Source organism: Pollicipes pollicipes, unplaced genomic scaffold, assembly GCF_011947565.3.
Source record: "Pollicipes pollicipes isolate AB1234 unplaced genomic scaffold, Ppol_2.1 Scaffold_6052;HRSCAF=7182_pilon_pilon_pilon, whole genome shotgun sequence".
Taxonomy (NCBI): domain Eukaryota; kingdom Metazoa; phylum Arthropoda; class Thecostraca; order Pollicipedomorpha; family Pollicipedidae; genus Pollicipes; species Pollicipes pollicipes.
In genome coordinates, this window is record NW_023596805.1 from 20,478,983 (window position 1) to 20,489,840 (window position 10,858).

Consider the following 10,858-nt stretch of genomic DNA (forward strand, 5'->3'; position numbering starts at 1 on the left):
CATCAGCAACACAGTAACAGTAATCACCACTAACACAGAAACGTGACTGGCCAGGGAGCGTTGTAAGATATTGTGAAGGGTGACCGGAAGTGAAAGAGGCCAGCTAACACCCGCGCCGCCGGCCACCGGTCCCAGCGGGCCGGCTCGGCACCGGCCGGGTCTCTGGGTCACTGGGGTCCGACCGCCTCACACGGCGAGCCAGACCGGACCGGACCGGGCAGGGCGGAGCGGCCGGCCGGCCGACGGCCGCTCCCGCTCGGCTCCTGTTGTCGCCTCAACCCGGCCAGTCTGGCTACGGTGCAGGGGGCACGGGCTGAATATGCATTGGATAAGGCAATGCACGGGAACAGGCTCTTGACAGGACTGGGTGCCGTGACGACGCTAGCCGCTAACAGACGTGTCCTTGCTGAGGCCAACGGCTGGAATGTTGAGTGGCAGTCCGGCTCAAGGCTGAGGCGGACAGTCAACCGAGCTCCTGTCACCGGACACGGCACCAGCCCTGGGACGCCTGCACCGAGCGGACGCCAGGCATCGGGAACCACTCGCCTGATGGTGCGGCCCACCGGGGCACCGCTCGCCTGGTGGTGCGCCCCACCGGGACACCACTCGCCTGGTGGTGTGGCCCACCGGGACACCGCTCGCCTGGTGGTGTGGCCCACCGGGACACCGCTCGCCTGGTGGTGTGGCCCACCGGGGCACCGCTCGCCTGGTGGTGTGGCCCACCGGGGCACCGCTCGCCTGGTGGTGTGGCCCACCGGGACACCGCTCGCCTGGTGGTGTGGCCCACCGGGGCACCACTCGCCTGCTGCCCAGCCGAGGCTCACGCCGGCCGACACACACGCCTGCCCAGCAGGCAGTCACTCCTGGCTCTCCGAGCACTCCGGGCACTCAGGGGCGACGCGCGAGCCGGCACCGGCGTCGGCCGGATGCCCTGCTCCTGCCGGCGCCGACCGTACAGCGCGGCGGCGGGACAGGCCGACATAACATGAACCCAGGCAGAGCAACACTGATGCTGGCCATGAGGCAGAATACACCCGACAATAGTCACGAATATTACCCTCACAGAAATACAGCCCCGAACGCGACGACAAGCTCTATAAACAAAGTGGACGCGGCGGCACGGCCCCGAGAGCACATGCTGTCCATCTATATATACTCCCCAGTGCCGTTCGGAGTATCCTCGGCAAGTCGGCTGCTCTAGCCCCTGAATCACACCGCTCTTCTACCTCTCGCCTACCTGCCTACGCACGCCGATCGCACCACGCCCCCAGCCGCAGAGTGGTTGGGTCGGCGGCACCACTATGGCCGGACAGCTCAGCCGGGTCACCGACCAAGCCGGACAGCTCAGCCGGGTCACCGACCAAGCCGGCCAGCTCAGCCGGGTCACCGACCAAGCCGGACAGCTCAGCTGGGTCACAGCACTCAGCGGTCAGTGGCCAAGGCCCTGACGCCACCTCTCGTCAAGGCATTTGCGCCACAGCGGCGTAAATCGCCCGGGACGCCCCGCGCCGCTCCTCCGGCACGGGAGAGGGAGACGCGCGCCGGCCGCCGGCGCCGTGAAAGTCGGCGAGGTTCAAGGCGGGGTCACCACACGGCCGGCAGCGCCCCCGCCGCCGGTCCGGCGCCGGCCGCGGGCCGAGCGCTGCGACAGCGCACCGGCGGCGCGGAAGCTCGCCGCCGACGCCTGTCGGCCGGCGGGGCGCACGCGGCCACCGACGCCGCGCGCGGCCAGACCCAGATCTGTGAGGCGACGCATCGAGGTCGCCGGGTCCAAGCGTCGCGGACGGCAGTTGGCTGGCACCGAGTCGCGCTCAGCTGGACGCTGAGTCGCGCTCAGCTGGACGCCGGGTCGCGCTCAGCTGGACGCCGGCACTGCTCGGATGAGTGCGCTCCCTCGGATATAGCTGGGTTTGGCGGTAGTTTTGTTGTCTTCAGCGTCGTCAGACCAACACCATCAGACCTTTGATTGTAAGTGAGCAATGCGCCCTGCATTTTAAAACCGGTGTAGTTTACGGAGAAAATAATTCCTTACCTTCTACTTTCCTCGAATTCTGACAAAACTATAGAAAGCTTTCTGGTCGGAGTTTGAGATTTAAATGCGAAACGCCCGAATGAAGGGCAATCATGACCATCAGCAAGCGTGACACGGTGTCACGGCCTGCAGTGGTGAGCACCGACCGTTACCGGCCTCTTTCTGATCACCTGCCGCACAAATGCAACGGCAGGAGCCCTCGCCGACACTTCGGGACGGGACGGGACGAGGCGGCGGCCCAGAGACCGACGGGCCACAGCTCCCAGGCGGCGCTCCAGCGGCGATCCGCGGCACGACAGGACGACGGCGCAGGACAGCGGCGCACGACGGCGGCGCAGGACGACGGCGCAGGACGGCGGCGCAGGACGGCGGCGCAGGGCAGCGGCGCAGGACGGCGGCGCAGGACAGCGGCGCAGGACGGCGGCGCAGGACGACGGCGCAGGACGACGGCGCAGGACGACGGCGCAGGACGGCGGCGCAGGACGACGGCGCAGGGCAGCGGCGCAGGACGGCGGCGCAGGACGGCGGCGCGTCACCATCGGAGGCGGCGCCGCGCCGCCGGGCGCCGGCAGGACGCGGCCGCCAGCCACGGCGGCGCGGCCGGCGCCCCGACCACCGGCGCTCCGACGCCGTGCCGTCCGCGTTCTCGCCGCCGGCCGCGTGTCAGCAGGAGCCAAGGCCGCGCAGACCGTCTCCGCGCAGCGTGACGCTACTAACGAGCAAACGCCCCGCAACAAAATGGTTGCTGTCCTTGGGGCGGGCTAACTTTCTTACAGATGCATTCTGCACACCACGAATCCCCTGAAAGGAGTACACCTACCTGCTACAAACCACTCGGGTTTACTCTGTGCGCGCGACAGTCGGCGGCAATACCTCCCACTTATAGACTGGGCTATTGTGCATTTCGATGCCTTGAAAGGCCATGCAGTGCAGCTGTCACGACGGGTAATCTCCGGCTTACGGCATACCGGCGCGTTTCCGCCGCCAGCTGGCGGTCCGGGCTGCCGCCCACCGGCCCGGACCGGCCCGGAGCGTCCCACAGCCAGCGGCTGCACCGGCCGCGCCCCGCAGGGCACCAGCCTGGGCCTGGGGCGGGCAGCCGGCCTGCCGCCGCCACAGTGACAGCTCTTGCCCAGCCCGACCAGCGGCGGCCGGCTAACGGTGCGGCGCGACGGCGCGCACCCGCCGGCCTGGCCCCGTTCCGCGGCCGAGTCTGCATTACGGTTTAGCGGCGCCGGCGGGCCGGCCGGGGTTGGCGCGGCGCCGCCGGTCACACCGGGCCGCCGCCACAGCCGGCTCCTGACCGCAGCCGCGGCCCGGCTCGCCCCTGTCGGTCAGACGCCGGCCCGGTCACGCCGGGCCGCCGCCGCAGCCGGCTCTGACCGCAGCCGCGGCCCGGCTCGCCCCTGTCGGTCAGACGCCGGCCGGTCACGCCGGGCCGCCGCCGCAGCCGGCTCTGGCCCGCCAGCCGCGGCCCGGCTCGACCCCTGTCGGTCAGGACGCAGGCCCGGTCCACGCCGGGCCGCCCGCCGCAGCCGGCTCTGACCGCAGCCGCGGCCCGGCTCGCCCCTGTCGGTCAGACGGCCGGGCCCGGTCACACCGGGCCGCCGCCGCAGCCGGCTCTGACCGCAGCCGCGGCCCGGCTCGCCCCTGTCGGTCAGACGCCGGCCGGTCACGCCGGGCCGCCGCCGCAGCCGGCTCTGACCGCAGCCGCGGCCCGGCTCGCCCCTGTCGGTCAGACGCCGGCCCGGTCACGCCGGGCCGCCGCCGCAGCCGGCTCTGACCGCAGCCGCGGCCCGGCTCGCCCCTGTCGGTCAGACGCCGGCCCGGTCACGCCGGGCCGCCGCCGCAGCCGGCTCTGACCGCAGCCGCGGCCCGGCTCGCCCCTGTCGGTCAGACGCCGGCCCGGTCACGCCGGGCCGCCGCCGCAGCCGGCTCTGACCGCAGCCGCGGCCCGGCTCGCCCCTGTCGGTCAGACGCCGGCCCGGTCACGCCGGCGACCCCGCCGCAGCCGGCTCTGACCGCAGCCGCGGCCCGGCTCGCCCCTGTCGGTCAGACGCCGGTCCGGTCACGCCGGCGACCCCGCCGGCCGTCACAGGAGGAGAGCGGCCGGCGGCCGACCCGTCCCTCCTGCGACCGGAACTGAACCTCTCGCCGTCTCGGTCTCGCGGTCTCAGAAAGCATCTCAGCAGCCGGTCAACGCACGGCACAGATCTGGCCAACGTGCTCGTCTGGTCTGCCACTGACGCCACCAGACAAAGGCGACAGCGACATGCTGCTCACTGTCGCCGGCAAGACCGCACAGACAATATTTGCCGACCGGTCGACTCTTTAGTCCATCAGTCGAGCCCCCACCGCTCTCCGTCGGAGTCCTCGTCTCGCAGACCTGCCCCACGCTCTCGACCTGTTTCCCCCCCCCCCCTCCCCAGCCCCCGAGAATACAAACAAACAGGGTCCTAACGGACCCGACCCGGCCGGCAGCGGGCCTCGAAAACAAGGCGGCGGCAGCGGCCACACGGCTGACTCGGCGGGCTCCAGCTGCCATCACGGCACCTGAATGGCGTGCGCACACACCGGACAGGCCCGAGCCGAGCCGAGCCGAGCCGAGCCGAGCCGAGCCGAGCCGAGCCGAGCCGAGCCGAGCCGAGCCGACTCGACCCGTCGACCTGAGCTGGGCCGAGCCGACCCGACCCGAGCCAACCCGAGCCCACCCGAGTCGACCCGAGCCGACCCAAGCCGAGCCGAGCCGAGCCCACCTATGCCATTCCACACCATGCCTTACACACTCCCGAGTGTCTGTGATTGCATGTGAATGGTTGGTCAAGATGATGCCGATCACAAGGACTTTCGAGCCGACACCCACTTGATCACACGTCACCTTACAGGTTATACAACACAGGTCACGGGTCAAGTGGTAACAGCCGCCCAAAACTGGGCGGGGCATGCCAGCTGAGTCACCGGCACAGCGAAAGCCGGCCGTTACTGTGCTGGGCTCGGCGGCTCTCTCCGGCTGTTACTGTGCTGGGCTCGGCGGCTCTCTCCGGCCGTTACTGTGCTGGGCTCGGCGGCTCCCTCCGGCCGTTACTGTGCTGGGCTCGGCGGCTCCCTCTGGCCGTTACCGTGCTGGGCTCGGCGGCTCTCTCTAGCCGTTACCGTGTTGGGCTCGGCGGCTCCCTCTGGCCGTTACCGTGCTGGGGCTCGGCGGCTCTCTCCAGCCGTTACCGTGCTGGGCTCGGCGGCCCTCTCTAGCCGTTACTATGCTGGGCTCGGCGGCTCCCTCCGGCCGTTACCGTGCTGGGCTCTTCTGAACTTTCTTATTCTTGACTTTCTTTCAGGGGCCATCTATGAAAACTGCGGGCCTGAGAGACCAAAGTGAGCGTGAGGGGGGGGGGGGGGGGCACATGCGTATGGGTGCGGACAGGCGCGTAGTTTCGCAAGAGCTCTCTTAAGGGCCGAGAAGCAAAAAATGGCGCAACATGCGCCAAAATGCGCCAACAAACGGTTTCTCCACGGAATTTGGCTCGCTTTCTTCTGAGTCGAGAGCTGGGGCCCCCCAGCTAAAAAGGAAACTACCCTTAAGAGTGCGTATGGGCATGCGTATGAGTATGGGTATGGGTATGGGTATGGGTATGGGTATGGGTACGCGCATGCGTACGGATATGTACATGGATGGGCACGGGATGCCTTCGCGTTCGTTGATGGTCCCACCGACGCATCAACTGCGTATGACCGCGATAAACACAGCCGGATCTTCGCTCGGCGCGACGCCTCGCGCCCAGCGTGATGAGCCTGATTCGAAAACCTCATTCGACGAGCAGACCGCGAACGACGACATGGCCCAATCTCCGGGCCTGGCGTTCACCGTGTGAAGCGCTACACACGTGGCGCAGAGCCGCCTGACGTGGTCGCACATTCACCCGCACCCACGCCGGATGGAAGGGCCGCGCAGGCTGCTGAGAACCCACACACGACTTCGGGCAAACAAACAGTGGCGTAGCGCATTTCCTGGTCGCGGTAAGGTTATTCAGTCGCTCAAGGTCAGTAACAGCCGGAGCGTAAGCCAGCAGGGGGCGCCGCACTGGAGGCAGCCAAAACGAAAGACGGAGCGAGAGAGCGAGAGAACGAGAGACTTGATCAGGCCGGATGACCCCTCCAGATCTGGACAATTCCGTAATTCCCTGAGGCAGGCGGTGGTTGACTCGGTGCCAGAGGACCTGGAGAAATTTGCACGTTGGTCCGGAACGCGCAAATACGACCGTACTCTGGCATCGAATGGCAACAAACCATCAGCCGGCCACGTCGGCTGGTGGGGTGTACATAGTTTTCATACTCAAATCGCTGTCCCAGCACGCGGGAAGCGACCAAGACTCTGCTCTTCCCTCTTTGCTGACATTTCCCATCCTCCCACCGCGATCGCCCCGCAGTGTGTGTCACGCCGGAACTGCGGGGAGCCGGACAGGGCCCAGAGAAGGCTGGCCAAGCTGGAGCAATGGGAAACAGACCACCCGGCTCCCCCGGCGAGCACCATCGGCCAGTTCGACAACGGTCCTTGGCAATCAGCGATCCAGGAGACCGCCACAGCCAGCACCGACCAGTCTCCACTGACGGGGATCCAGGAGACCGCGACAGCCAGCGCCGACCGGTCTCTGCGGACGGGGATCAGCCGGCGCCGACAGGTCTCCGCCGACGGGGATCCAGGGGATCGCGACAGCCAGCGCCGACCGGTCTCCGCAGACAGGACTCCGCCTCACCTGGACACTCGCGGAACTCGAGCGAGGACGGGCAGCTGGTGCACTGGCGCTGGTCCAGCTGGCCACGCTGGCTGGGGTCGCTGCGGGAGCGGCGCAGGCAGCCGGCCGGGCTGGACGGCGGTGTCATGGCCAGGTCGCCGGGCGGCGTCAGCTGCCGGCGCAGCCTCAGCGTCGTCAGCTCCGAGCAGAGCAGGTCCAGGTGCTCGCGCGACAGGTACCACTCGCTGCCGTAGGCCGAGAGCGTGCTCTCGCTGGATGACTGCGTGTCGCCGCCCAGGCTGGACGGCCGCCGTTCGGTCGCGCCGCGCTCCTCGGCCGCCGCCATGCGCGGGATCTTGGGCTTCTTCTCCTTCTTGCGCCGCTTGCGGGGCTTGATGATGCGCGGTATGACCTGGCTGAGCTCGGCCGGCTCGCCGCCGCTGCTGCCGTCAGCCGGCAGCTCGCTCTCGCTGCTGGTCACCTCGTCGGTGGCGGCGCCGTAGCCCGACGACGAGCTGCTGTGCGAGCCCCAGGAGCCGGCCGGCCGCGCGCCGGCGCAGCTGTGGCGGCGGCAGCGCGGCGCCGGCGCCGGCTCGAAGCGCGCGGGCACGACGCCGTGGACGGGCTCGTGGTGGCCCCAGCTCAGGTCGGCCGGCGGCCGGGGTCGCCGCGGCCCGCGCGCCGCGCCGTAGGCGCCGCTGCGGCCCACCGGCTCTGGGAACGGCCGCCGCGGCTGGCCATGGTGGCCGTAGCCGCCGTAGGCGGCGGCGGGGCGGCCGGCCGGCCGGCCCCCGTAGCCGTGGTTCATCGGACGCCCCTCAGCCGGGCGCGCCCATAGAGAGCGGTGAGGGGGCGGACGGGCGCGCGTCGGCGATCAGCGCCGGCCGGCTGCGGGCGCACCACTGGCGGCGTGGCGCGGCGCGGCGCGGCGCGCCGCTGCTCCACAGCCGCCGGCGCCAGCGGTCCTCAAACGCGGCGCCGCGTCAGCGCCGGTGCCCAGTAGGCCACGCTCGCCGCGGCGGCGTCACACCCGGCCACACACGCCCGCCGGGCCGGCCGACGGCAGCTGGCGTCCCACACAGGCAACGCTGCGCTCGAAGCTAACGCAGGCGATATTTGTTGACATCCGTACCGTCCGCGTGCGCCGGTGTGCGGCTGACCAGCACTGAGAACGCGCTGCAGCGACACGCAGAAAACGCTGCCCGGGTCGGCCTACTAAGAGTCATCCCCAAGTCGGTGCTTCCGCTGACCCAGTAAGCAATTCCAACGGCGAAAAATACCGACACCGAGCTTCGATCACCTGCGTTAGTCGACATGGACGTCAACCAGCGGGAGCAAACCGGAACCGACCCTGCTGTGGCATCCTTCTAGGAGCCAAGCACGGCACCCATGCGCGACGGAAATGCGTGCCAATGCCGGGCACACCGCGCCCGCACGCAGCCAGTACAAATCCCGCCTCCAGCACACTAGCGGCACGTCCCCAGTTACGCCTGCACGGATGTCACCGATGTCACCAATGGCCGTCACCAATGGCTCCGACATAGCTCTTGCAGCCCGCACGCCATCATATCAGCGTTGAAGACGGATTGTCGGCTGGCTGTCGCCAACTCGAAACGAACACCCGGGCGCCTGCCTCTCATTTGGGGAGACCAGCCTCGCTACAATGTGGGCTAATGCCGGCGGCCGGCGGCCGCCGTCCTCAGTCCTGGTCCGTCCTGCGTGATGGTCCACTGGGAAAGCAGTCCGGTCCGGCTGGTCCTGGTCCCTTCGCCCGTCGCCCGCGCCGCCCGCTGCGGCCGGGGCTCTCAAACCCAGCCGAAACGGGGCCGCCGCGCGCCCCGGGAGAAACCGGCCGCAGCGGCGGAGGCGGACGCCGGGGCCGCCCAGCTCCGCACTACCTGGAGACTTCGACAGGGAGGCCTGACAGCAGCGATCATGGCTCGCCCATCGTATGCGACTGACGAGCCGGCCGGAGAAACAGGCCCGCGATTGCACGGAGGCCGAGGAGGCGGCGCCGGCGGCCGCGGCGCACGCAGCCCGGCTTAGCGCGGTCGACGGCCATCAGCCACTGGGTCAGGACGCCGGCCGCCGCAGCAGCGGGCCCCGGCACCGGCTCGGCGGCCGGCCGCACGGACGCCGGCGGACAGCGGTGTCCGCAGCAGGGACGATAGCACCGCCACCTGACAGTGCAACTGGGCCATGCCATCCTGACGGGGAGCGCAACGCACGCCACCTCACGCCTTCCCACGACCGCCTGCGACCGTGATAGTCATGCCAGCGACCCCAGGGCCGCGGCGCAGCCGGGATTTGAACACGGAGCCCGACTTGGGAGCCGAAGGCGCTAATTGGCCGGCCGCGATGCTCCCCGGCGCATCTCGTCAGCAAGAACGGACCGCTCGCTCTCGACCACCGTCCGAGGTCCAAGTCTCAATCGACGCTTACCACTACCATTGCCCGTCATGCCGACCTGACGCGACAACTGAGCGTAGCTTTGATTCCGTCCAGATCTAAGTCAGCCCACTTGTGCGGCACGAACAAGAACGCACATTTCTTCCCCCGATACAGACAATTATTTTCTTAAGGCCGGCTACAAGCCTGGCGCCACGTAAGTTCAAGCAGGTACAGTTCACTGTTCACACCATTCAACAACACGCTCCTCGTCGGACATGAACGGCGTTGCACGGGAACTCTCAAACTAAACCGGACCAACCCGTCGAGTGGACTGACTCGGCGCCTGCTGCGCGGACACGTCCTGCGCATGTCGCACGGATGTGCCTCTGATGGTCGCGACCTACAGTTGGCCCGAGCCGCCGGCGGTCAACAAAGCCTGACCGACATTCGATCGGGAGGCCCGAAAGTCAGTCAACACCACACAGAGAACGGCAGGGGAGCGCGGCGGCCCCAGCGCCGTCGGCCGGACGTAAAGCTGCAACCGTCGGCCGGACGTGAAGGCACAACCGTCGGCCGGACGTGAAGGTACAACCGTCGGCCGGACGTGAAGGTACAACCATCGGCCGGACGTGAAGGTACAACCGTCGGCCGGGCGTGAAGGTACAACCATCGGCCGGACGTGAAGGTACAACCGTCGGCCGGACATGAAGGCACAGTCGTCGGCCGGACGTAAAGGCACAACCATCGGCCGGACGTGAAGGCACAGCCGTGGACCAGCCACGCCGCACTCCCACAGTCTGGGCCGGCCGGCCCCGAGCTGGCGCGCGGCCGCCGACGGAGAGAAGACCGGCTGGCGGCTCCGTGCCACCCCCACTTTGGCGTGCGGCGGCCGCCCCCCCCCCCTCTCCCCCCCCTGCTCCGTCCCATCTCTGTATAGCTGGGAGTGGCGAGTGCCCAAAGGCCAGCGCTGTCCAGCAGTATCGGGACTACAGGGACGATCAAAGAAACGCCACCATCGTTGAATCAAATGCCATCGAAAAATCCCGAACCAAACACCGTGGCACCCTTGGCATCATTTTTGAAAGCCTGCGGCAGGACGGTGTATGTGGCCGTTGCATTCCAGCGACAGCAAGGACGGTTGGCGGGCGTGTGCGTGGCTTCAGGCCGTCCCCGTCGATCTTTCCAACGCGTGCACGTGGAACGTGTACCCGACACGAACCTCTCCTCTCATACGCCGCCGTTCTCACCTGGCCCGCCCCAGCCCTGTTTGCCAGGCGTGTTCGTTCGTCCGCCCCAGGTCTGCCCCGCTTCCGGCCTCCCCACCGCTGCCGGCCCCAATCTGGCCCACGCTGTTCCTTATCCCCAGCCGCGCGGCGCGCCCCAGCCCTCTCTTCCTTCCCTCTCGCCGTCCCCCTCCCCCTTCCCCTAACCGTCGTCGCTCTGCGCGCCAGTCCACTGCTGTTACCCGCCGGCACCACCCATGGGTCGGCGCGGCCCGGCGCGTGCGCCGCCCTCGCCCGCGGAGCGCCGTTTTCGGGCCACTCGGTCAGCCGGGTCCGGCCGCGCCGGCCGCAGCGGCCATCTGCCGGCCCGCTTCGCGCCGTTCTCGCCCTTACCGGCCGGTAACGGACCGGGCGGCGGCGGCGGCGGCGATGTCGTGACGGCCGGGGTTAGGCCAGCGCGTGCGCCGGCGCCGGATCAGTCG

At 68.9% G+C, this 10,858-nt stretch overlaps 1 protein-coding gene across 1 annotated transcript in view; it reads right to left on the minus strand.

Annotated features, from left to right (window-relative positions):
- Positions 1-7,314, minus strand: part of LOC119104466 (CCR4-NOT transcription complex subunit 6-like) — a 39,670-nt gene extending 32,356 nt beyond the window's left edge. The window contains exon 1 of the mRNA XM_037228182.1: positions 6,784-7,314. Within this exon, the coding sequence (XP_037084077.1) occupies positions 6,784-7,108 (325 nt within the window). The 5' untranslated portion in view covers positions 7,109-7,314. The remainder of the gene's footprint in view (positions 1-6,783) is intronic.
- Between the last annotated feature and the right edge of the window lie 3,544 nt (positions 7,315-10,858).